Source organism: Erpetoichthys calabaricus, chromosome 7 (assembly GCF_900747795.2).
Source record: "Erpetoichthys calabaricus chromosome 7, fErpCal1.3, whole genome shotgun sequence".
In the NCBI taxonomy this organism is placed as follows: Eukaryota; Metazoa; Chordata; class Cladistia; order Polypteriformes; family Polypteridae; genus Erpetoichthys; species Erpetoichthys calabaricus.
Genome location: NC_041400.2, coordinates 70,750,073 through 70,777,935, shown reverse-complemented (window position 1 = coordinate 70,777,935; position 27,863 = coordinate 70,750,073). Strand labels below are relative to the sequence as shown.

The window sequence follows — 27,863 nt, the reverse complement described above, 5'->3', positions numbered from 1 at the left end:
TATGCTTATTTTTAATCAGACAAAAAATAACCAAATATTAAACTGTGTCATGTAGTGTAGTAAGCTTCCACTAACATTAAACTCAAATTATATCCAAACCCGTTAAGTGTACAGTTCTGTCTCATTGTGACACAAAACCTAAACTCCATAGTAGCTCTTTAAATGTATTATTATTACTAAAACTTAAACTAATATATATAACAATAAATAGAAATATCTTTGTAAAATAAAAACTAAAAATACACGATGAAGGAAAACTAAAACTAAACTGAATTTCCAAGTAAGGTCAGGAAAAAAAATAGAAATAAAAACTAATACATAAAGGCAAAACTATAATAACCTTGATGAAGAGTTTCTCAACAAATACAAAAAAAAAAATACATAGGGTCATTGTAAATGGGACAATATGGCCACCTTAGTTTAAGACAACAATTTCAAAAGAATGTCACATTTTAATTCTGTTTTTTTTCCCCAAATAAAAACATCATTAACTTGTACACTATATAATATGGGTCAGGAAACGTACAAGATGTGACAAAGTAACTCTCATTTAGCAGACAGGTGGACTCTAAAAACTTTGAAAACCAATCATAGAGGAGTGTAATTAATCTGTTAAAATAGCAAAAACCCACTGCTCATCATTACCTCCAAAGCTGATCCATCATGTATGTCATTGTTGTTAGGTGGCAGTGTACCCTGAAATATCTTCTGTTCTCTAACATTCAGCATGGCAAGAAGTTCAAGTCTTTGTTGGTTCAGGTCTAAAGGAGAAGAGAACAGACCAATAATATGCTAAGTTAGATATGGAAAGGTAGTTTCTCAGATTCACAGCTTCATCCAAATTTATATACAAGGTTTAATAACAAGAGTAGATCTTTCAGTTCATCAAATGCATTTGGTTAGGTTTAAAATAAATAATTATGTGAAATCAAATCAGCAACATCACAAACCAATCTATTACATACTCTTGACTATCATCTATGTAAAAGAACATACACATACTTTTCAGTAGGTGTTAATGGATGATTGTGAAGAAATAAGATGGAATGGGTTCTAAGATTTCCATGTGCCTCTTAAAATGCCTGGAAATTTTAAGCACAATCAAAAAAGGTTTCTTGATCTTATTTTCTAATCAGGAGCCACAGGATTTTGTTGCCTAACTTATCGTACTATATGCTATATAATAAAATACTAAGGTCTGTATGTCCTGTCCCTCTGAGCAATGTGAATGGTTAGTTTGGCATTGGTGATGCCAAAGAAGTACAAATAAGATGTACAAGGAGAAATAAAGGTGTATGAGGTATGCTCAGAGAATTGCCTACAAATATGGGGGGTATAAAACTAGACAGGAGGTGAGAAAAGTGCCTCAAAAACAACGAGTGTCTGAGAAACATACTTTATAGTGTAGTGCTGCCACATAAATATAATATGTTTTTCTGCTGTTGACTGGGTGTTGTGGGGATTGCTCTTATAGCCCGAGATTGACAGCGGTGCCCCAGGGGTGGGATTTCCGATTTCCTTTTTTTTTTTTTGTGGAACGATTTGCATAAATCGCGCCATTTAAAGAGAGAGAAGAGAGCCAAGAAGACAGAGGAGAATATCGAAAAAGCAGGTCAACTACTGTATGGGCCATGTGACAAAGTCCAGGAGCTTCTACAGTCCTGTAGGTTGTGTGGAAGTAATTCTTTTGACCGGTGAATTGAACGTTCCACTATTTTCTACAGACTTGGGTGAGGTTATCGAAGGACTTACTGTTCTATATCATGACTAAGTTATTCCATGTTTTTCTTGGAGAAAGGACAATGTTATCTGCTTGCCTCCAGTTTTGCACTCCATGTGGTGATCTTCCTTACCATTTTTTTCCACACATCTGTACTCTTTCTTTCTTTCATTGTTTGAAAACAATTGCATGGAAGATCAGCATATCAGCAAACAAACTAGGTTGTTATTTGTGGACACAATGTTCTTGCTGTCTTAATCCACTTTTGTTTCTTCTCATTGATGGAATATCTACCACATGGGTTAGTAAAAACAACACAGAGTTGTTGTCAACATCACCTGAACAGAACAACACCCTTTTTAGAAAAGTGCGTTTTTATTTATTACGTCTGACATTTTTTGTCTTTATTCTGATGTTGCGTCTATTTAGATGCTATTGCTTAATTTTTAATTAATGTATAATGTCATTTTTATTTTACATTACTTTTAACAACACATTTTATTCCTTTGAAGGGCCAGAAATAATACCGTAAAATGAAACTATTTTCAATTGATTGGTTTCCATTTCACTTGTGATGTTCTCTTGCTAAGTGACTTAATAAGGGATGGAGTTAACAAATAAGTACTCATAAAATGCCAGAATAAGAGGGGGTTTAGGAAACACTTGATAGTAGTAGGGTGTACCGTTTTAGCCATAATGGATGAAATGAGAAGTCAACCAAAATGACACTTTTTATTGGCTAACTAAAAAGATTACAATATGCAAGCTTTCGAGCAACTCAGAACCATTTTTCAGGCAAGATGTAAGATGCATGATGAAACATTTCATAAAATAGCATGTATGTTACATATCTACCTGTTAATCTCTAGGATTCACCAGGATATTCATCCCAAGCCTCAAAATATTTTCAAGAAACCTAGTAGATCCCTTTAAAGTTCCATATTTCAGAAAAAGCAACAAGATATTTACCTTAAATTCAGTCAATTTTACAGTGACATAGGGTGACACAGTGGAGCAGATGTTACTCACAAGGAACGTACACAATAAAACTGTAAATGGAGGGGTGGTAGTCTTCAACTTGTTTTACAAGTATTTAACAGAGTGCAACTTACATTCATTTTCTTTCTTCAAGTCACGTGCTTCATTTCCTTTGTCCTCCAGATTTTTGTTGAGTATTTCATTTTCACAGCTGACCCTATTAAGTATATATTGTAGATAAAATAGCACGAAGACAGACATCAATACAAGTAATTAATGTGAAGATTAAAAGCATGAAAGATATAGAGATGAAAAAATATTCAAATAAGAAAGCCTGTATATTTTTTGATAATTAGTAACTCAGAATTTAAGCTTTTGTCTTGGTATTGTCAGCCTTTTAGCTGCAGAAAGACCAGCACCTAACCTCTTAGGATCACAGAAGTAATCAAAGGGATAACAGGTAAAGGAAAGACTAAAACTTTATTCTAGTGGCCAGCTACCAAAGATTGGCAGGGTTCCCTCAAATGAAAATTTCTCAATGAACAGCTATCCTTACAATTTTCATACAGAACTTTAAACTCTTAGCTTTTATAACATAAATACAGCTACTGCTATACTGTACCTCTAAAAATATAGCAAATGTAGCAGTACAAAATGTGCTGACACCAGCCAGCTCTACCTAAATCCAGGCCCATTACCTGTTAATAACAACAATGGAATTTAAACCAATGCAATACACCAACCTGTCCAATTTTTCTTTCCAAGTCTGCTCAAGGTTTTTAAACTGAACTTGATTGAAAGCAATCTCCCACTGCAAGGCGTTGACCTCCTGCAAAAAGATTTTTAGAAGTTTTTTGAGGTTTTTTTTTTTTAACAAAAAGTTAAATCCACAGTTATGAGGTCCCAGAAACTATTGCAACAACAAATTATATAAGGCATTAACACTAGAATTACCAGTGCCTATGAAAAAACTCGTAGATCCGGCCCACCTTAAATCTGTTTGCACCTCTCCGTCAGCATCTTTTGTCCTGTAAATGTGCCGATAAAGACAAGCAGCCTACTATTCCATCCCCCCACAGCTGCAGAACATGCACAAAGTTCTCCCAGCTCATGCCTTGATTGATTATCTGGAAGTGAAGTGTTGCAGTTTTACAGTGGAAATAATAGATCGATATTTGGAACACATGCATTTCATGTGTGTTCCGTTTCTACAATAATCTGTGTAAACACATTGTTAAAACAGAAACATTTTTCATATTTTAGTAGTAAATGACAAAATGTTGGCATAAACTATATAATGTGTGAAGCCTGAAGTCCAAAGATCAAATAAAAGATCAAATAAACACTTTCACAGAAGGTTCAAGGATGATACAACAGCTTCCGTGGCGTAGCAGTAAGATCTGCTGACTTGTAATCAACAGTCCCCGGTTCGATCCCGACTGCCTCCTATATTTGCCGTTTTCAGTAGTGAGCTGCTCTTATTAATATTACACAGTACACACATACATTTGGTTTGTGTCTGTAACAGACGGTGTACATTTATAGTACTTGTGAAAGTTACCGTTTTATTTTCACTTTTATTCTCTCAGTCATGATCATGATACATACTACCGCCCCCCCCCCCCCCAAACCCCCCCAGGGATCTGACGCTGACAGTTTTTATTTGAAACTGGGAATAACTGTAGATGTGAGTGGTGTTTTGAGGCAATGGAACTGGACATTCTCTGATCTGGAGATCAGAGATCAAGCTGACACACAAACGCTGGTGAATCTGCCTTCTTCGTACCTCATCATCACTTCATTTTTTTTTGTTCAGTGTTTAACAGTTCACACACACGCAAGGACCGTCCTTCCTACATTTACAACATGTGTACCTGTTACAATGTACACACTTCTCTCTAAGCTGTGGTTCCTATTACATTTAAAGGGCACCTGACACTGACTCAGTTTACTTTCCTGGGGGAAGTGGCTGTCTTGGAACAGAAGCTTGTCGATGTTGCATCCCCCTTTTCTTTTTCCATCGCCTTTTCTAGTAAGATGAGACGACGAAGTTCCTCTGAAAGGTAAGCCATGAACACTCTTCTTTTCTCAGTGGCCCCAGTGCATGCCTTGCACAGTACATGTGTGTTGATCGCCATCAGGTCAAGCTTGTTATAGCACACAGCAACCGGCCACCTGCGTGTTCAGCACTGAATAAGCTCACCCCTTCTGGTGCACGATGTCAATGCAGCACAGAGAAAAAAAGATAGACAAATATATGGGACATTGGGTATAAATTTATTGTACTTGTAAAAATTAGCTTTTTTCAGTTTTATTCTCTCAATCACGATCACGCTATACCACCCCACCCCTCCTGATCTGACTCTAAGTAACAGCGCCAGCATAAATTCACACCTGATCCGACGTGGTTTGTTTTCAAATAATATTGCATTAGTGTGATGATGTTTTCTGATTGGTACTATTCAGGTCATAAAATGATTTCTTCAAAATGTCACATATATTGTCTCTTTCTTTCAGGTGTGTAATAGAAACCACAGCATAGAGAGAAGTGTGCGAATTGCAACAGGTACACATGTCGTAAATGTATGAGGGATTGTCCTTGCGTGTGTGTGAACTGTTAACATTTGAATTTTATGATTGCATATAGCGCAGAACTTACCTCTCTGTACTATTCTTTCCTCTGCATGTCCTGGAGTACAAAAGAAACAAAATACAGCAACGTGGAGACTGGCAAGAGCGGAAAAAAAAAACAAACAAGCACGTGGTCACTGATTACAAGCGCAAGATGTTATGCGAATGAAAATGAATAATATGAATAATGTTGCATCCGTGCCACAATGTTTTCCAAAATGTACTAAACAGGTCAGAAAATGAATAATTCCAAATATCATATACACCTATGTCTCTGGTTTTGTTTTGCCAGTACATCTTTGACATCATAGACCATAAGGTGCATACTAATTCAGCGTGAGCAGGAACACTCAATAAAACTGAATAAAAAAAAATTTAGTGATGGTGAGGTACGAAGAAGGCAGATTCACCAGCGCTTGTGTGCCAGCTTTTATACCTCCAGATCAGAGAATGTCCAGTTCCATTGCCTCAAAACACCACTCACATCTACAGTTATTCCCAGTTTCAAATAAAAACTATCAGCGTCAGATCCCTGGGTGGGGGGGCGGTAGTATGTATCGTGATCGTGACTGAGAGAATAAAAGTGAAAATAAAACGGTAACTTTCAAAAGTACTATAAATGTACACCGTCTGTTACAGACGCAAACCAAATGTATGTGTGTACTGTATAATATTAACAATAAGAGCAGATCACTACTGAAAATGGCAAATATAGGAGGCAGTCGGGATCAAACCGGGGACTGTTGATCTGCTGACTTGTAATCTTACCACTACGCCACGGAAGTTGTTGTATCGTCCTTGAACCTTTTGTGAAAGTGTTTATTTGATCTTTGGACTTCAGGCTTCACACATTATATAGTTTATGCTAACATTTTGTCATTTACTACTAAAATATGAAAAAGTTCCTGTTTTAACAATGTATTTACAGTACACAGATTATTGTAGAAACAGAAATAATGATCTATTATTTCCACTCTAAAACTCCAGCACTTCACTCCCAGATAATCAATCAAGGTGTGAGCTGGGAGAACTTTGTGCACGTTTTGCAGCTGTGGGGGGATGGAATTGTAGGCTGCTTGCTGCTTGTCTTTATCGGCACATTTACAGGACAAAAGATGCTGACGGAGAGGTGCAAACGGATTTAAGGTGGGCCGGATCTACGAGTTTTTTCGTAGGCTCTGATAATTCTAGTGTTAATCCATCCTGGGCAGGATATAGGATACTTGTAAAACCATGGCTTTACACAAATGTATACACACTTGTGCACTTACTTGTTCACATTTAATCAGCAGCAAATCAGAGATGCTGTACTGCACTTGTTCAGTTTGCTGCATGGGTGTAACTACTGTATATAAATATACCACCATAACAAAAGGAAGCATGTTAGAAGGAGTCTACCTAGTTTGCCCAATTAAAAAAAAAAATGGAATTATTCAGTAAGTAATCTTTCTATTTGTATGCATATCTTATAACTGCCCCAAACATTTACTTCTAGCAGCTCACTTGTCTAAAGGCCAACTATGGACTAAGTCAGCACCTCAGTCTAAGGCTAGGAATGAACATATTCAACAAAATATGAAAAGAGACAATGAAAGATTAATCATTTCACTTGTGTACTGATTATATTGTAAGCTTCCTTAACATAATCATAATCAAAGCCAGTAAACCTCAGAACCTCTTTTTCTATAATAAATACGTATATTGTATATCTCAACATTCACAAAATTTAATTTAAAAAGTTTTTAAATTTTATTGTTACATTTTATACTTATTTGCGATGAAAAAAAAAATGGGACGCACCTTTTAACATTTCAAGTGGGCATAATAAATATCGTACTTTTTCATTCTTTATTAGCTTGTAAACATGTTAGCACTTTTCTTAGCTATTTGTTAAATAAATCTTCTATAATCTGCCAAGTGTTTTGTGGCTGTTAACTTTGATGATATTGCAGTTTAATTTAAAATATAACACTGGTCTGCAAAAAAATATTTTTTGTTTGCTACTGGGAACTTCAGACCAGCTCTCCATTAAGTTTTTTACACTAATTTCATATATGAAATCGGAATTAAGCTAGTAGCATATCAGATTTTGGAGATACACATCATTGCTGTTTTAACACTTTTGAACATCAATATATCAACACAATATCTAGAGTTTGAACTCTGTCCCACCAAAATTGTTTGAATGCGTTTATTCTGAAAACAAACCAGAAGACGATACCAAAGACACTTTAAAACACATTTATGTCAATTTACTTCAATATAAATGCGAGGTCAATGTGCTCAAAATTGTCTGAGGCAATTGCTTTTGAACTTGTACTGCACATCAATCTCATCATGCTCGGAGTAAATTTTCCATGATATCGGTTTTCATGACCTTTGTATCTTGATGAAATCTTTCTCCATGCTCATCTCTGACATAGCTTAGATTTGGTGGAAAAAAGTCGAGATGAGAATGTAAAAAATGTGTCTTCAGTGACATTCTGGCTCCTGTAAGCTAATATACTTTCAGCATATTCTCCACAAGCTCAGCATAATTCTCTGCTCTGTGACTGTAAAGAAAATTCTGGACAACCTGCACGAATGAGGTTACTGATTCAGATGCCTTCAGTTTCCTTTTGAACTCATCGTCAAGCATCAGTTCACGGATTTCATGGCCAACAAAAACACATTTCTTAATTTTGGCTTAACTTTTCTCGAGACCAAACTTATTTCTTAAATTCTGAAACACATCGCCTTTACTGTCTAGTCACCCTAGCTGTCCAAGACCTGGAATATCATAACTAAAAAAATGGGACAAAAACGGTTTTCAGATTTGGAGACAGCAAGTGGAATTTGTTAAAGTACAGGTGAAATAATCCCAGTAGCAAAATGCTTGTTGACCATTTCAACTGACAATGCATGTCCAAAAAGTAAAACTGCACAGATGAGAAAATATTTTTGCAAAGTGTGTGAAATACGAATTTGATAAGAATCCTGTAAGCTTTAAACTTGTAGCATTTCTCAATATGGACATGAAATGGACTACAATAAAGCTGAGATTGTTTTGAAGGAGTCAATAAATATACTGTATCTGTGAAACAAACACAAAGGTTTTAAGGTTTTGACAATTATTACACTATAAAGTTATTTTAAAAAATAATGTAGTTCCATCACTATAATGGCGTTAAAATGATTAGTAATTAACAATATTACTGGAACCCAGAAACATCAACAACCATGTGATACTCAAAGTACAATTCAGAATAACAATAATAATTATTTGCATTTATATAGCGCTTTCCTCACTTTTGGCATTTACGAGATTCGAACCGGCAACCTTCCGATTGCCAGTGCAGATCCCTAGCCTCAGAGTATCTATGTTTTTTTTAGATCATGGACATCTGTGTCTTACTTTACTGACTGAAATCTGACCAATTCATTTTTGTCTAATAGATTACATGAAACACAGTAACTGCATCATTTGTTTTCTGTCTTAAAACTTTTCTCAACTGAGTGGAACTACTGTGTAATGAGATAAATAGGCAATTAAAGAAATTAATTTAGCTCTGAAAGAACGGAGACAGGTAGGTGGTCTTGATTAGAGATATTCTTTAATTTTTGTCATTTCCTTTAGGTGAGCAGTGTCCAGTCTTGGTTCTGGAGGGCCCTGGTGAAAACAACTTTTCTTAGTTTGAGGTTAGTATTTACTGTTTTTATTTACTTTTCCAATTCACTGGGGATCAATTTTTAACAACATTTTTGTTGACTTCAATTTTTAAGCTTATTTACACTAAAATAGGTATGCTGATTCTAAAAGTGCAGTTAGTTTTCTTCTATCACATCAGGTTTTTTCTCTACTGCTTATATTAATGCGATTACTGTAGTGTGGATTTGTATAGGCTGTTCATTTACACGCAAGACAGTGTGGTCAGAGGTTGTGCGCTGCTCTACGTAGTGAATAAGCAAATTCGATTTTTCTACTTACACACGTATTTCCTTTCTTTCAGATCATGTCTGTCTCTGCTGTTTCTCGTCGTAAGTGCCTAAACAACCCTGATTCATTTTGTTATATCTGTGGCAGTTTCACCATTCCCAGTCAAAGGGCGAACATCAGCACATTTGTAGAGCAAGCCTATTTGACATATTTCAAACTTAAATTTGATAATCAAGATAAGTCTTGGGCCCCTCATAAGGTGTGCAAACAGTGTGTTGAGGGTTTATGGATGTAAACAAAGGGAACACGTGATAAGATGCCATTTGGTATACCTATTGTTTGGTGAGAGCCAGATGATCATTTCAGTGAGTGTTACTTTTGTATAGTGAAAACTTCAGGATATAACAAGAAAAATAAATGTAATATAGAGTGTCCTAGTCTACCATCGGCTAGATGCCCAGTGGCTCATTCAGATGAAATCTCAGTGCCGTTTTTCGTTACACTACCCTCTCTTGAAGAACAGGATTACGGTGATGAACTAGGTGAGAACAATGATGAAGAGTTTGAAATTGAAAAGGACTCTGCTTGTAAGGGATTTGATCAGCATGAATTGAGTGATTTGGCATGTGATTTGGGACTATCGAAGAAGGCTTCAGAACTCCTAGTATCAAGACTGCATGAGAAAAACTTACTTGAAAAAGGAACAAAGGTATCGTACTTTCGAACCAGAGAAATTGCATTTCTGCAATACTTTAGAACTGACATTGGCTTTGTGTATTGCCATAGCATACCTGGTGTAATGGAGGAATTGGGAATTCCAATCTATAACTCAACTGAATGGCGACTATTCATCGATAGCTCAAAGCGGAGCTTAAAGGGTGTCCTCCTTCATAATGGCAATATATTTGGGTCAGTCCCAATTGCCCATTCAGTTTCTCTTTGTGAAGAATATGCAGACATAAAGAGAGTCATTGAGTTGTTGCAATATCACCAACACAACTGGGTCATCTGTGTTGACCTTAAAATGGTATGCTTCCTTCTTGGTCAGCAACGAGGATACACCAAGTATCCCTGTTATCTGTGCATGAGGGACAGCAAAGCTTGTGAGAGGCATTGGGTGGAAAGGAATTGGCCTCCAAGATCTGCCCTAAAACCAGGTGATCCAAACATTCTACATGAGCCACTTGTTGATAGAAAGAATATTATATTCCCGCCTCTGCACACGAAACTGGGTCTGATGAAGCAGTTCGTTAAAGCTTTGCCAACTGAAGGAGACTGTTTCAAGTACCTCAATTTGGCATTTCCTAGCCTGTCATTTGAAAAAATAAAGGCCAGTGTGTTTGATGGTCCACAGATTTGGCAGCTCATCAAAGATGAACATTTCATCAGGACAATGTCAGAAGTCGAAAAGAATGCTTGGTTATCATTTAAAGCCATTGTCAAGGACTTTCTTGGAAACACACGAGCAAATAATTACACAGAAGTTGTCCAGAAACTCTTGGAGAGCTACAAAATGCTTGGTTGCAATATGAGCATCAAGGTGCATTTTCTGCATAGCCATCTTTCTAACTTCCCGGAAAACCTTGGTGCAGTCAGTGATGTGCAAGGTGAACGATTCCACCAAGATTTGAAGGACCGTCATGGAAGGACGGTATCAGGGTAGATGGGATGTACATATGATGGCTGACTATTGTAGGAGCATCCGGGGAGATTGTCCTAACACTGAACACTCCAGGAAAAGTTATAAGCGTAAATTTTTACCATAACCGCTTACCTGATTAATTTTCAAATGTTTAACTGTAAAAAAAAAATGTCATAGAGTAACAATAAATCCTTTGTATGAACAAAAGAAATTTAAATAAACAGTACATTCAAGTTATTATTTCATTATTTTTTCATTGTATGTAAAATTTGTATGTTTTTTGACAAAAATGGAGGGTACCCTGTATCATAAAAACTGGATGTGATAGCAAAAAACTGGGGTCATTTCTGGATTCACCACCCAAAAATTAGTAAAAAAAAACAAGTGTAAGATCTAACTCAACAAAAAATGCGTTCCCCAGTGATCTGCCTATATTCAAGAGAAATGTATAATAGTACTGTGTGATCTTTACTTTTCTTTACAAAATGTATATTGCTGCCTTGGTTGTTGTTAAACTGTAGACTGGTATTTTCAACTTCAGTCCTCGTGGACTCCCATGGCTGCATGTTTTTACTGCAATAATTTCATAGTCAATGCCTCATTTTTACTTTTTTATTGATTTTTTTATTTAGATTAATAAAAAACAAGAATTATTTTCAAATTGAGGAAATGACTAGAGCAAAGGCCTACGGCTACTGTGGCACTCCATGTCCAGGGCTGGCCTGCATATTAGGAAAAACAAGCACAAATGAACAAACAAAAATGAGGAACCCAACATAATAAAAACTACCTCCATCCATACTAGCATTTAGGAAAGTGTCTCCAACCAGACTAAAAAAATGCAAATGACAAGAAGCTCGCCTTCACTCATCAGCAGAAACAGGGAAGTGCCTTCCTTGGATGAATGGTAACATCACCAGAAACAAGATTTATCACAAAACTTTAGTGGCACATAGAAGTAACACAAGTGTGATGGAAACCAGCTCCTCTATGTACACTATAATGGCATACAGTCACCCTTCATGGAAGAAAACCAGTCAATGAAAGAGTTATTGTAATAAGCAAGATCCAATCAGGGAGGAGGCACAAAATAAGCAGGAACCAATCAGAGTATGATTTGTATCTGCATTTCCACCCAGCCACAGTGCAATGTGAAGCTGCCGTTTTCAGAAATATATGGCTTTGAAAAGTGTTATCAAAAGCTCCTTTTTCAAGGGGCAAAAATGCCGGGGCAGTGTAAGTAAAAAGTGAAATCTGGGACTAATCAAAAAGCCACTGGGTGTTGTGGAAGATGGAGCCGACTGGTGAGGGTGGCCGTCTACTCGTCTCGCTAATCTATGTTTTAACTTTGTTTTTATGTATTAGTTTATCTCAACGGCCACTGCCCTACGATCGTGATTCTTTACTTAACATATTTTCTTGCTCGCTTTCCTCTCAATTTTCAACTCCTGATGGGATATTATGTGAACCTCTATCTTTGTTTTATTCATCTGCTGACTTCTTCACCTGGACGCCGGTGTTCACCTGTATCAGTCAGCTGAATGCCTCTCGGAGATGCAAACGCACCGGCCGCCGCTGTGGAAAAAGAGCCGGTATTGCTGTTAAACAACGCAGACTCAAGTCCCAGAGCTTAGTAGCTTCGAACTGCAACTTTTCAAAGTGTGCAGCTCCCCTTCTTTGTTGTTTGCTGTGGTTTATAGGCTGATATTACCCTCTCCCATGACAAAGTATTTATTGTTGGTGATTTTAACATTCACGTTTGTTGTCAATTGAAACCTTTGGTTAATGACTTTTTATCACTATTGGACTCATTTAATTTTATCCAGCATATTAATACACCAACTCACTCTCTCGGTCAGACCCTTGATCTCGTTCTTACACGTGATACTTCTCTCTATTATAAAAAAAATCCTGCAGAGAAACAGTAGGGCGTCGAGACGTGATCTTCACGTTAAGATCACGGAAGACACTTAAAAGACCTGCGAGACTAAAGAGATTAAGGTCCCCGCGAGATGCTCCATGGCCAAACATGAGACTTTGTGCCAAGAGATTGACCCGGGACTGTCTCGCGATGAAGTGGAACATGAGTTTCTTGCAAGACACGCCCTACTTACAACCAAATAAGAGCATGGGCAGAAGCACATTCAATTGTGTTTTGGCTTTGAGCACACATAAATCCATGGCTCTCAGCGCATATAAAGACTATATAGATGAAACGTACATGACTAAACGAAGAAGAAAGTGCGGAGAAAAGAGACTCAAAAGCATTGGAGAGACAAAAAAGAAAAAGAATAATCTATGTGCAAATTCAGAAAATAAGTAATTATCAGCCCGGAACAAGTGGAACTGGAAAAAAAAGCACGTTCAATCCGGACGTTGGAACGATACACATGCAGAGCAGGTTAGAGATTATGAAAGTAATGATAAGTAATTATCAGCCCAGAACAAGTGGAATTGAAAAAAAAGCAAGAGATTATAAAAGCAATGTAATTCGAAAGGCTAAAAAAAAAAAAAAAATGTTGGCGCGATACACATGTTGAGAAAATTAAAGAATATGAAAGTAGGAAAATTAGAAAGTATAAAAAAAAAAAAAAAAAGACAGTAAAGATCGCAGTAGTGCAAACAAATGGAAATTATTACTCAAAAAAGGAAAAATAATCACCACGGACCAGGTGTCATTGAAACAAAAGCAGGATAAAGCGAGGTCAGAAATAAAAGGATAGATAGATAGATAGATAGATAGATAGATAGATAGATAGATAGATAGATAGATAGATAGATAGATAGATAGATAGATAGATAGATAGATAGATAGATAGATAGATAGATAGATAGATAGATAGATAGATAGATAGATAGATAGATACTTTATTAATCCCAAGGGCAAATTCACAAGAAAACAAAGTAAAACGTCATAAAGAGGTTAAAAAACAAGGGGGCCAAACACATGCAGAGCAGGTTAGAGATAATGAAAACTGGAATTCAAAAGCCTCAAAAAAATGAAGGCATGACACACATGCAGAGCAAGATACAGAATATGAAAGGAGAAAAAAAAAACGACAGTGTCAAAACAAAGAAAGTAAACATCGCATTAGCGCAAAGAAAGACAAATTATTACTCAGAGAAATAACAAAAAGGCGAATAGAGATTGAATATATGGACATAGGTGATATGTCAGAAGTATGTAAATATTGTAAGGCTTTGAAGTTTAAGTCAAGAGAATTTCAAAAACGGAGTTTACCTCACATGCATTTATTGGTCACTTTGCAAAAAAAATTATTAACTGCAGATGATGTAGATATAGAGGGATATAAGTGTTCATATTTTCACTTTTGTTTATATTGTCTGCAAGATAATGAATGGTTGCTTGTTTGACACTGAACACAGTTTCAGCGAATTTATATTTTCATGAAATGCTGGGACTTTTCCTTCAGTGACTTTAGATTCATACTGAATCTTTGCTTATGTATCTTTCTTTATTTAATCGAATGAAATACAACAAATTTATGTATGAGAGAGATTAAAAATGATGCAGCAATATGAAGGTAAAGCACTACAATATTATAGCATTCAATATTATTTACAATATATTTAATTTCCATATATAGAGACTGAATAATGATTTTAGAAAATTTTCTTAAATATTTCTCTTTGCAAGTTTTGAAATAAACACTCACAGCAGAATGGATATATTTAAAAATGTAATGTTTTTGTAAAAGTGGTATATCTTTTGATAACGCTGACACTCATACGATGCTAAGCCTTCCTAAATACAGTAAATACAGTCTTACAGTTGAAGTGGCTTTCATTAAAGGTATATTATTTATTGCTGTCATTATCCTCGTGAACTGTGGTTAGACTAAAGTCCCCATCTCTTCTGTATATCTGCCACTAAAGAACTTTGATGTCAGGAAAGGCATACAGCCTTAAAAATTTCTACTTTAATTAAATCATGATGATGAGATAAAATAATGAGTTACAAAGCATGGGCAGGGAAGAATCCACAGTAGTAGCTCCCTGTAGGTACTCCTGGGGGGACCCAGCTGACACACCTATGGCAGAAACCAGAATTATGATGGCAAGGGTGAAAAAAGTGGGGAAGTAAGGGGTGTGAAGGAGAGTGTATTAAGACTGTGACTTGGAATATTGGGAGTATGACAGAAAAATAAAAATCAGTTAAAATTATGTTAAGTTTTGAACAGAAGGAGACGAGGTGGAAAAGGTAAAGGAACAAGAATGCTCAGTGGAATAGTAGAAAGCAGAAGTTTTCCCTGACAGGGGAAAATGATGTCTGAAAAATGGGCAGATAAAGTGGTAGCGGTAAAGACTGTGAATAAATATGTTGAAGTGGTTATGATGATTTTTGGTAAATGAGTGATGAGCATAGTCTCAGAATATGCCCCACGTGCTTGCATGATGCAAAAACAGATAAGTTTTGGGACAGGTTGATGGAGCTGACATCTGGTGTGCCTCTGGAGAAAGTGAGTATAATGGGCAGCAACTTCGATGTGTTGGAGCCAGTGTTGGTGGTTATAAGGGAGTCCATGGGGGTACCAGGAATGTAAAGAATGAAAAGATTCTAGAGTTTGGTAAGGCAATGGAAATGGCTGCGTGCCATACCATATTTAAGAAGGAGAAAATCAACTTGGTAATATAAATCTGGTGGTGTAAGGAGCAAGACAGATTGCTTATTGGCAAGAAAGATGATCAGGGAAAATGGTATGTAAGTTTAAGGAGAGATGTGAGAAGCACAAAATGCTGAAAGAATGATTGCAAAAGGGAATGAGGTTTCACAATCCTAAGGTATAAATAGCAAGTGGGAAGCAATGGAGAATATCTGGGTAGAAAGAAAGAAAGTCTGCATTTATACAAAGTGATTGTTGAAACACAAGGAGACTGTGGTAAAGTGAAGTCCATGGATGTTTGGAGTTTTTAAGAAATAATAGCTGCATTTGCATCTTCGTGTGAGGGACAATGGTATCATGGCGAGAGGTTCCCGTGTGCGATACAGGAGTGGATGGCCCTGCCATTAGTGCACAGGTGTAGTATCATCTGCAACCCTAATTAACACCAGGAGCTGCTGACTGCCCACCTGTGCCACATCTGGGATTAATAAAGTGTCTATCTATCTATCTATCTATCTATCTATCTATCTATCTATCTCCATTCTAAAAAGGAAGTGTGAGTGCGAGAAGAGAAGATCAAAAAAGACTGAGGTTAAAGGGAGAAAGAAAGAGAGAAGGCAGGACGTGGAAGGATCTGGTACGAGCGAGCAGGAGGGAGCAGACTCGAAAGAGAGAAGGCAGGCAGCTGAGAAGGAGAGCCGCTTGAGCAGTATGAGAGGCTGACACCTGGTTTGAAGGAGTGATCGCTCTAGCCGAGCAACTCTGGGAGCCAGACTGATGTGCAAGGGAAGACAGGGAAGGCAGCAGTTGTCGAGGAGGCTTGAGAGGAGAGCTCCAACGTAAGCACCATGTCCGTTGGAGTCCCAAGCCTAAGTCCGGAGAGGGAGCCAGATAGTAGCCATGGGACAGCAGGCACCCGGACCTGTGGAAGGTCAGCTATGTGTGTCAGTAGGGCGGTGACTCTACTGCAAGGCCAGTATGGGATACTTCCAGTTGATTTTAACCTTGTTTTGAATGGATTTATTTATTCTGATTTTAACCTCCACAGATACACCTTTTTATGGATTATTTATTTATTGAACTATTTTGTAAGCACTGCACTTTTTGAACTTGGTTATGGTACTAACAATGTCGGGTACAAGACGCTCCCAAAAGCGAAGAGGGAGCAAGGAACACAACTGCACAGTCACAGAGACATGATGATGACATGCTGAGACAGAGACAGCAATTTTGGAACATGCTGTAAGGAAGGTGGCAACACAATCCATGAGGAAGCAAGAAAAGCTAGAAAAGCAGTTGGAAGAGCACAAAAGCTTAAGGAAGAGAAAATAATGAGAAAGGTGATCAGGATTGCAATGCAAATGGCAAAAGAGAATCTGCTGAATGAGGGGAGCAACCGGAATAATGAGGTTCATTGTGAAGAAAGAACATTTGCCCAGAGGTGATTTAACACAGAAATGTTAAGACTGAGGAGAAAGACAATCAGTCATCTGTAAGGGAAGCAGGGAGCAACTGAAAAACCGAATAGAGAAACAAAAATAGAAGTCACCTACTGATAGTTGGATGTTTACCATCTATGTACAAGAGAGACTCTAAAAAGAAAACTTTTCTTAAGTATTGGCTTGCTGGGGATATCTTTCTGGCACCTTCACCATAATCCAGAGCGGCCAAGACTTTACCTTTTGGGCTATTTTCAAATTTTACATCTGTTGAATCAATTTAATAGCTGTGATTTCATCATGTAATCTTACAGTGGTGTGAAAAACTATTTGCCCCATTCCTGATTTCTTATTCTTTTGCATGTTTGTCACACAAAATGTTTCTGATCATCAAACACATTTAACCATTAGTCAAATATAACACAAGTAAACACAAAATGCAGTTTGTAAATGGTGGTTTTTATTATTTAGGGAGAAAAAAAAATCCAAACCTACATGGCCCTGTGTGAAAAAGTAATTGCCCCCTGAACCTAATAACTGGTTGGGCCACCCTTAGCAGCAATAACTGCAATCAAGCGTTTGCGATAACTTGCAATGAGTCTTTTACAGCGCTCTGGAGGAATTTTGGCCCACTCATCTTTGCAAAATTGTTGTAATTCAGCTTTATTTGAGGGTTTTCTAGCATGAACCGCCTTTTTAAGGTCATGCCATAGCATCTCAATTGGATTCAGGTCAGGACTTTGACTAGGCCACTCCAAAGTCTTCATTTTGTTTTTCTTCAGCCATTCAGAGGTGGATTTGCTGGTGTGTTTTGGGTCATTGTCCTGTTGCAGCACCCAAGATCGCTTCAGCTTGAGTTGACGAACAGATGGCCGGACATTCTCCTTCAGGATTTTTTGGTAGACAGTAGAATTCATGGTTCCATCTATCACAGCAAGCCTTCCAGGTCCTGAAGCAGCAAAACAACCCCAGACCATCACACTACCACCACCATATTTTACTGTTGGTATGATGTTCTTTTTCTGAAATGCTGTGTTCCTTTTACGCCAGATGTAACGGGAGATGAGATGAGCCCTAATGTTCTTTTTGCTTAACAGTGGTTTGCGTCTTGGAAATCTGCCATGTAGGCTGTTTTTGCCTAGTCTCTTTCTTATGGTGGAGTCGTGAACACTGACCTTAATTGAGGCAAGTGAGGCCTGCAGTTCTTTAGACGTTGTCCTGGGGTCTTTTGTGACCTCTCGGATGAGTCGTCTCTGCGCTCTTGGGGTAATTTTGGTCGGCCGGCCACTCCTGGGAAGGTTCACCACTGTTCCATGTTTTTGCCATTTGTGGATAATGGCTCTCACTGTGGTTCGCTGGAGTCCCAAAGCTTTAGAAATGGCTTTATAACCTTTACCAGACTGATAGATCTCAATTACTTCTGTTCTCATTTGTTCCTGAATTTCTTTGGATCTTGGCATGATGTCTAGCTTTTGAGGTGCTTTTGGTCTACTTCTCTGTGTCAGGCAGCTCCTATTTAAGTGATTTCTTGATTGAAACAGGTGTGGCAGTAATCAGGCCTGGGGGTGGCTACGGAAATTGAACTCAGGTGTGATACACCACAGTTAGGTTATTTTTTAACAAGGGGGCAATTACTTTTTCACACAGGGCCATGTAGGTTTGGATTTTTTTTCTCCCTAAATAATAAAAAACATCATTTAAAAACTGCATTTTGTGTTTACTTGTGTTATATTTGACTAATGGTTACATGTGTTTGATGATCAGAAACATTTTGTGTGACAAACATGCAAAAGAATAAGAAATCAGGAAGGGGGCAAATAGTTTTTCACACCACTGTATTTGTCAAATTCAAGCCTTGTTTTTGGAATTTTTTTCTTGTAAAGTAACTTTTGTTTGTAGACACTGGAATTTTTAGTTAGTTAGTTAGTTAAGGATTAGAGTTGGTCACTAAGCCCTGAACAGTTTTTTATTCTTATTAAATCTTGCTGTGAGTGACAAAGTAGTTCATGATCCTGTCCTGAAAAGCCACTGAGATGGAAAGCTAGTTTGAAATTGAAAGGCATTAAAATTAAAAGCAGGAAAGACCAGGGTGATGAAACTAATTCCAATGCAGATGTAAAGGGTAGCCTGTGGGTGACAAGCGAGACAAATTTTGCTTCTGTACTGCCAATTACTGATGTAATATTATTTGTAAAGTTAGATACTTGAAAATGGAGCTTTTCTGAAAAGAGAAGGGAAGTTCTACTATTAAGGTGAATGTTCATTGTAGATGGATGTGTGAGAACAGTGGTCATAGCCAGGGTGAGAGATGTATTAAAGAAATTTTGTGAGCTATGCCCCATTCTTACTTCTAAGGACTCGTTTATACTTGACGCTCAGAATGCACCCTCATCATGGCTGCCATGCGTTCTCAGCGTTCATTTGATGCATCCTCTGAGCAGGTCCTCAGAAATTAACGCGACACGTGCACGAGTTGCAGTACCAGCAAAAAGTCGGGGGGCGCAGTGTGCTAAAAGTTGGAATGTGACATCAGAGTCTCTGTTTACTATCTACATGTGACAGAAAGCTTTGTGGATCCTATGAGATCAGTGTGCGCTCTTCGATGTTTGATGAATGGTTCGATGTGGTGAAGCAAAATGCCAACATACAGATGTATTCATGGTGCTTTTATATTCAAGCGTCGCATATTCCCGATCATAATGACATGATACATTTTAAAAGTCTCACATACCGTCTTCTGTGCTGTCTTTTTTTCTAGGGCTTCCATCCGGTCCTGACAGCAGCGGATCACCACATCGAGCAGATTAAATGTATGATATTCCAACTCTCTGCACATTTAGAATCCTTAGATTTATACTTGATATCACTTTCATGATGAAATGCATTAAAGTAAGTATGTTACATGTTACAGATAAATCAGTAATTTCGTTTAAATAATGAATACTGTTAATAATTACACACATAGGGGTGACACGGTGGCGGATCGTTAGCGCTGCTGTCTTGCAGGGAGTCACGTCACTGATATTCCCTGCCTGGAGTTTACATGTTTTCCTGCTGGGTTTTCTCAGTGTGCTCAGGCTTCCTTCCAAAGATATGTAGATTTGGTTACACTAAAATGACGCCAGTGTATGTGAGTGCTTGCTTTCACCTTGCGATGAGCGGAGGCCCCATCCAAGGATTTTTTGTGCCTCGTGCCCAATGCTAGCTGGAATGGACACATTCCTGGATTGATGGATTTAATCATTATACATCCTTTTCAGAGATATTGCGGTAAGGTGTCATCGGAATTTAATGGTTGTTCCAGGCAATTCACAACACAGCGAACCTGAACCTGTTCTCACCGTGATAACATCTCGCACTGCCACCTGGTGGATTCCTCCAGATTTATGTAAAGTACGCACACAAGTATAAACAGTACAACGCTAGCGTAGTAGGAGCATCCGCTGCAGCATGCGTCACATGAAGTATAAACCTGGCCTAAAAGAGGATGGGCAACATTTATGAAAGCTGTGTTTAAGTAGTGTGATCTATTAGAATCATGTATGGACTGATGAAAGCAGGACCTTTTAATATTGGCCTGTCACTGAGTGAGAAGATGATGAATGCCAAGTTATAAGGAAGACCTAGAGTGGAGGAAATTAGTATTGTGCGGAGTAAAAAAAGGCTAAGACATTCTGAATATATGAAAGGCAGAGGATGACTGGATAAAGAGGTACACCAAGATGGAGGGGTTGAGACCAAAAGGGGGTCCAAATATGTCATGGTAGGAGGTGGTGTAGGTATAAGATATGAAAACAATAGGTCTCAACCCCAAAAGACACCTAGGGCCAGGAGAGTAGAGGAAAAAAATTTGGGGATTGGCTAAACTGGGTAGACCAAGAAAAGTCCATTAAATCAGTGATGATGAAGAACAAGTTATTGCTACTACAGAATGCAAATACAATATATTAAGTGGCCAGGATTTTCCGATTTATTTGTGCTTTTGAGCAGCATTAGGCACTTGTATGACAAATTCTGAATAACCTGTTATTGGGGAAGACAGGTATTAGGTTTTTGCATTTCTGTGCCACTGGCGCAAGATGCTGACATGAGATAAGATTTTTAGGAATGGCCTCAAAACCCTTATTTCACCTTTACAAAATGCAAAAGACTACTGCTTGTTTGTTTGATTAGCTAGCCTTTTTTCCCTTTTATTCTGCATTCTTAAAAGTTCAGAAATACAATATTTACATTCAGACTGTATTCACTTTTTGCAACAGCTTACTTTCTTCTGTTTATTTTACTAAATTTTATATCATTTGTCACTTCAATTGTATCCATACACTAACAGTGACATTTTTCAGGGTCGTGAAAATAGATATTGCTAACATTTTTCTTAGGTTATACAGGATGCATTTTTGCAAAATTTGTTACCCTTCTGGATCAGCTTGTCAACTATTAACTAAAGGACAGATGTTGCTGGGCATCATTTATTTTAATCAGTTTCAAATTAATTTGCTTTCTGGTCTATTTAAACAAATCTGTGTCTTTATGTGAACTCATTAAATAACTGTTTGTATTTGTGCTTTATGTTTTACCTGTGTACTTATCACAGTGCTCTGCACCTGCATTAAGTGAAGCATACTATACAAAAATAAACTGAATATTAATATCATATTACACCACTGTGTTTTTTTTCCAATTTATACATATTTATTTTCTATCACTAGGTGGCTTGCTGAAGATTATGATGGTTTTTGTTTTTTATTAAGCACATCACTCTCATTTCAAATTGTTGAAAAGGGAGCAGTGTTCTTCCCAGAAATTTTTTCCAGCTGGATGGCATGAAAAAGTACCTGGGTGGGGCGGAACGGGGAAATTTGGTGATGGGGAAAATTAAATGCGCACTATTTTTTATTAGTTTATTATATTAATTATTTTCCAATGCTCAATATGACTTACTTTTTTAAGGTCTGACACTTGTGCCAGAATATTTTTATTAAATTTAAGAAGTATCCAATTCAGGATCCTGCAACCCTAACAAAAATTATAAATAACAATTGTTATGACATAAACCAAGAGGCACAAGTATTGTCGCTGTCGGGAAGAAAAATGAAAACAATGGATAAAAAAATATGGGAAACCTAATGAAGAAAAATTAAAAAATATTCTTCAAAGCCAACTTGCACATGCAGAAGGTGTCTTCAGTTAAATATTTATTTTTCTTTTCTTCCAAGAAGCCCAGTTGTCTGCAGCTTTCCCATAATCAAAGTCCCCAGGATCTGGGCCCTCCAAGGAGATCAGCATGAGATTATTTAGCGTGCTTTGATTCATGTTATATCTCAAACATGTCTTGATTCTTTTAAGGGCAGACAACCCCCTTTCACATTCAGCTGTGCTCACTGGGATCACTAGCCCAACATGAACTAGTTTGGGTAAATTTGGAAATTACTATTTGAGCTCTGATGTTGTTGCCATTTTTAGTAAAATCTGTTTTGGACTGAAGTCTTTGTATGATTGACTTCTGATCATTTTTGACGCAACTCTCCATTCTTGCCTGCCACTTTCAAATTTTAAAATTGGAGGGCTACCATTTTTGGAGTAAAGATCGAAAAGAATTTCAGCAGACTCACTTGAATCGTGAGTTTCTGCATGAAAACCTTTGAAAAGCTGGAAATAATTGGCATGTCAGGGAATCTCGCATCTAGGTGCTTGACAACCGTCTCTAGGTATTTATCATAGATTGCAGTTTTGAATGACATTACATCACTCTGTGAATAAACAGTGCGGAGATCTGACCATTCTTCCGCCAGACAATGATGAAGGCTTTGAAAATATCTCCAAGGAATGTCTTTCAACCCCATTATGGACAATATTGTGGCGAGCAAAACTGGCTCAATTTTGGTATGACTGACATCTTGCCTTTGTCAAGCCTTAGATACGTTAGACAACAAAGGTAATATGTCTGAAAGCATCATCAGAGAGGAAACAAAATTGAACGTTTTAATACATCTGCTTAACACTAGAATTACCAGAGCCTACGAAAAAACTCGTAAATCCGTCCCACCTTAAATCGCGTCTTAAAGCCGTTTGCACATCTCCGCCAGAGTCTTTTGTCATCTAAATGTGATGATAAACAAAAGCTACTAGCAGCCAGCTATTCCATCCCCCCACCGACTTAGAATGAACTCCTAGCTCATGCCTTGCCTTGATTTGATTATTTGGGATTGAAGTGGAGTTTTACAGTGGAAATAATTCTAGCGTTATTTGGAATACACGCATTTCATGTGTGTTCCGTTTCTACAGTATAGTAGTCTGTGCAAACACATTTTTAAAACAGAAACGTTTTTCATATTCTAATAGTAAATGACAAAATGTAGGCATAAACTATATAACGTATGAAGCCTGAAGTCCATATATCAAAGAAACACTTTCACAAAAGGTACAAATAAGAGAACACGTGCGCTTTTCTTCAAAACAGCCGGTGTAACTTATGATACTGGTAGAGGTTAGCTTTTTTTTTTTTTTTTTTAATTCACTTTTCATTCTCGCAGTCGATGCATACTAACACCCCCCCCCCAAAAAGGGTTCTGACACATAAACGCTGGCGAAGCTGCCTTCCTTCGCATCTCACCGTCACTTGATTTTCTTTTTATTCAGTGTTATTGAGTGTTCCTGCCAGTCCCCACATGTTGCTGTATGCTGTTTCTTTTGTACTCCAGGACATGCAGAGGAGAGAATGATTTCATATTATTTATGCTGTTTTCACATAAAGACTGCAGTATACTCGTGACTGCATTCTCGTACCAATGCACTTTTTCCATCACCTTTTCCTGTAAGAAGCAATGTACTCACTTCTCTCTATGCTGTGGTTTCTATTACACACCTGAAAGAGACAATATATGTGAAAACTTCATCGCACTAATGCAATATTATTTGAAAACGAACAGCGTCATATCAGGTGTGAAAATTTTATGTGAGATACGAAGAAGGCAGCTTCGCCAGCGTTTATGTGTCAGAACCCTTTTGGGGGGGGGGGGGGGGGGGCGTTAGTATGCATCGACTGCGAGAATGAAAAGTGAATTAAAAAAAAAAAAAAAAAGCTAACCTTTACCAGTATCTCACATAAAATTTTCACACCTGATCTGACGCTGTTCGTTTTCAAATAATATTGCATTAGTGCGATGAAGTTTTCACACATATTGTCTCTTTCAGGTGTGTAATAGAAACCACAGCATAGAGAGAAGTGAGTACATTGCTTCTTACAGGAAAAGGTGATGGAAAAAGTGCATTGGTACGAGAATGCAGTCACGAGTATACTGCAGTCTTTATGTGAAAACAGCATAAATAATGTGAAATCATTCTCTCCTCTGCATGTCCTGGAGTACAAAAGAAACAGCATACAGCAACATGTGGGGACTGGCAGGAACACTCAATAACACTGAATAAAAAGAAAATCAAGTGACGGTGAGATACGAAGGAAGACAGCTTCGCCAGCGTTTATGTGTCAGAACCCTTTTTGGGGTTTGCGTTAGTATGCATCAACTGTGAGAATGAAAAGTGAATTAAAAAAAAAAAAAAAAAAAAGCTAACCTTTACCAGTATCATAAGTTACACCGGCTGTTACAGACTGAAATGAAATTTATGTTGTTATTCTAAAATTGTAAGAATAAGAGCAGTTCATTTCTCGAAGTGGAGCCGTGTGGGATCGAACTCGCCACCCTCTGATCCCCAGTCAGGAGCTGATACCATTACGCCACCACGGCAGTAGTAGTAAGAATGTCAATGTGGCATGCTAACGCGGCTTTTTTTTTTGTGCAGTTATATTTTTGAATATTTTTTCTTATTTGTACCTTTTGTGAAAGTGTTTCTTTGATATATGGACTTCAGGCTTCATACGTTATATAGTTTATGCCTACATTTTGTCATTTACTATTAGAATATGAAAAACGTTTCTGTTTTAAAAATGTGTTTGCACAACCTACTATAGAAATGGAACACACATGAAATGCGTGTATTCCAAATAACGCTAGAATTATTTCCACTCTAAAACTCCACTTCAATCCCAGGTAATCAAATCAAGGCAAGGCATGAGCTAGGAGTTCATTCTAAGTCGGTAGGGGGATGGAATAGCTGGCTGCTAGTAGCATTTGTTTATCAGCACATTTAGATGACAAAAGACTGTGGCGGAGATGTGCAAATGGATTTAAGACGCGATTTAAGGTGGGACGGATTTACGAGTTTTTTCGTAGGCTCTGGTAATTCTAGTGTTAATCCTTCAGCTGTGATGTCATATCGTTCAGTGGCCTCTCTTTCCAGTGCAGCTATGACATTCATCATACACTGTCGTACTGACAGTACTGCATAGTCATCAGACAGCGATGTAGTGTCACTAGCCATTTTGACCTTAATCTTGGGAATGTTCAGAATATTTTGGATTTCCGTTAAACCAGCCATCCTAACAGAAGAATTTTGGAAGAAATAGAACAGCTGCCTTAAGATGTCGTTCGGTTTTGTTAAATAAGGTACAGCAGCTGCTGCTACTTGAGCACTTTCAAGGGCCAATAGGTGGTTTACACAGTGGCAGTTGACCAAGAGTCCAGATGTTTTATCTTTAACCAGTTTTACCACACCTTTCTGTTTCCCAATTATAACAGCCGCTCCATCTGACCCTAGTCCAACCAGATTAGCAGTTTTCAAGCCTAGGTGTCCATAGTCTCACTCAATGTGTTGGTTATAGTCTCCGCTTTGCCCTCAATCATATTGCTGGTTGATACAAAACTAATTCTGACCTCTTTACTGACCTGGCAAACATATTTAATGTAAATAATTAAATTGTTTTACAACTGAGATGTCTGTGGTTTCATCACACAGAATACTGAAAACATTTTCAGAATGTATATTTTTCAGCATGTTAGACTTTATTTCTGATGCTAAGACATCAGCAGCTCCTGCATTATTCTTTCAGAGGTGTAATGTGCATTTTTACCAACAATGAGATGTTGTAAAAAGGAACAACCCATTTCTTTACAGTTTTCCAAAAGCTTTTCAAACAACTTATGTGGCAACTCATTTTATGCCAACAAATACATTGATATTAAAGCTCCCACAAAGGCATCTCTCTGTAAGTTATTTAACACAGATACAGATCTTTCAATTTGACCGATTCCAGTTTGCTCTAGTACACGCTTTCCTAAAAGGTCAGCAGAAGACTCAATGTGTGTTTTACTTTTTTCATAGTCCAACATGCTTTCTTTTCGAATTCTTGTGCATAGCACATTTACCCAAGGTAACTCCCTCCTTGGGGGGTGTGTGTTTGAATATTTCATGCACAATGAGCACCACATACCATTTTCTTTGACCATTAGCCAATCAAAATCTTTAAACCATTCTTTGTTTATGCCAGATAAGCGGTGCTTAGATTTATCAATTGGCAGAGTGTGTGCTGAAGTGATTTCCCCTGATGGACCAGCCTCCGCAATGTCTGTCTGAAATTGCCACATCAGGAGTTGATGCCGCACCTTCATTAGTTTGTGGCATCTCTTTTCTGAAATAACTGAGCAGTGTTGTTTTCTGAACACTTTTTTACTCATGTTGGCAAAACGTTTGGAAAAAAAAAAGTACCTATGAATAAGACTTTTGAGTGGGAAAGTGGGAGCCTGTTGGATATTCAATGCACACTTGCACTACGGCAGGGCAAGATATGAACAAAAAAAGGAATGGCAGATGGGTCACTTTAATAAAACCCTCAGCAATTCAGTAACAAAACTTTTGCTCAGGACACCGTGTGCTGCAAGGGCTTCTGCACACTTTTTGCAATATGGACGCAGGTCCAAATATGAGCAAATATAAGAACAGCAGAGGGAGTCACTTTAATCAGAAAAACAGTGAGTGTTACAAGGATTTTTGCACACAGAACACACCTAATGCTTAAACAACTGTATACATATTGGTTTGCTATGTACTGAACAAGAAGAGAGCAGCTGTAAGCTTAGCAGCACTACACAGACTGCACTGACAATGAGAACAGAGACGTCACTTCCTGATTCCCTTTTTCTGATATCTGACAGGCTGGTTCCACTAGTTTTTTTTTTTTATCAATCCTCCTCTCGCCTGCCCACCTCCACATCCTCTTTGCTTGTGAACTGCCACTCCGCCCCCGCTATTAGCATGTACAGCCCCCTCTCGCCCGTCCACCTTCCCATACTCCTTGCTACGGTATTAAGCTGCTATGCCCCCGCTATTACCATGTACAGCCCCCTCTCGAAAGCCCACCTCCCCATACTCTTTGCTTGTGAACTCCGCTCTGCCATGTCCCCGCTATTAGCTTGTTCAGCATTGAGTGATCGGAAACATCCCGCCCTGCGTCTCTCCCCTCGCCACTTGCGATCCTGCTTCTAAACCAGGGGTGGCGAACTCCAGGCCTGGAGTGCCGCAGTGGCTGCAGGTTTTCATTCTTACCATCTTCTTAATTAGTGACCAGTTTTTGCTGCAGATTACTTCTTTTAATTAACTTGACTCAGGCCCCATAGTTGTTTCTTTTTCTTTAATTAGAAGCCAAACAATAATGAGACACAAAACAAGCCACCACATGACCAGCTCCCCTATGCCCATTATACAATATCTGAAATTAAAGAGAGGTGATGGTCTTGGTAAGGTTGATCTCTCAGGTCACCAAAACATTTTGACGGTGCTCTTAGAAAGAACAGAAAAACAACAGTTTTCGAAATGTGTGCTATGGCAGAATGAGAGCAGCAACAAGCCATGGAATTAAATAATGGGATTAATTAGCAGCAAGAATTTGCTTCTCATTAAGAAAGAGACTGGAGTGAAATTTGGTTGGAGTTTGAAGCCCCAGTTTAGCTGGTCATCTGTTAGCTCGTTTCACATCTCATTTCTGCTTGGCTGTCATTTAATGAAGAAAGGAATCAAT

The 27,863-nt window shown here is 38.0% G+C and overlaps 1 protein-coding gene and 1 long non-coding RNA gene across 3 annotated transcripts in view; one reads left to right on the top strand and one right to left on the bottom strand.

Moving 5' to 3' along the window:
* The window catches only part of LOC127528856 (uncharacterized), a 94,276-nt gene extending 75,618 nt beyond the window's left edge, over positions 1 to 18,658 (top strand). Inside the window, exon 2 of the long non-coding RNA XR_007935461.1 lies at positions 18,609 to 18,658. This is a non-coding gene — a long non-coding RNA (uncharacterized LOC127528856). The remainder of the gene's footprint in view (positions 1 to 18,608) is intronic.
* The window catches only part of ccdc125 (coiled-coil domain containing 125), a 103,052-nt gene that overhangs the window by 49,477 nt on the left and 25,712 nt on the right, over positions 1 to 27,863 (bottom strand). For both annotated transcript variants that reach the window (XM_028804685.2, XM_051930121.1), the window contains 3 exons: positions 3,442 to 3,527; positions 2,833 to 2,915; positions 646 to 761 (listed from right to left, as the gene is read on the bottom strand). In XM_028804685.2, the coding sequence (XP_028660518.1) occupies positions 646 to 761; positions 2,833 to 2,915; positions 3,442 to 3,527 (285 nt within the window). The remainder of the gene's footprint in view (positions 1 to 645; positions 762 to 2,832; positions 2,916 to 3,441; positions 3,528 to 27,863) is intronic.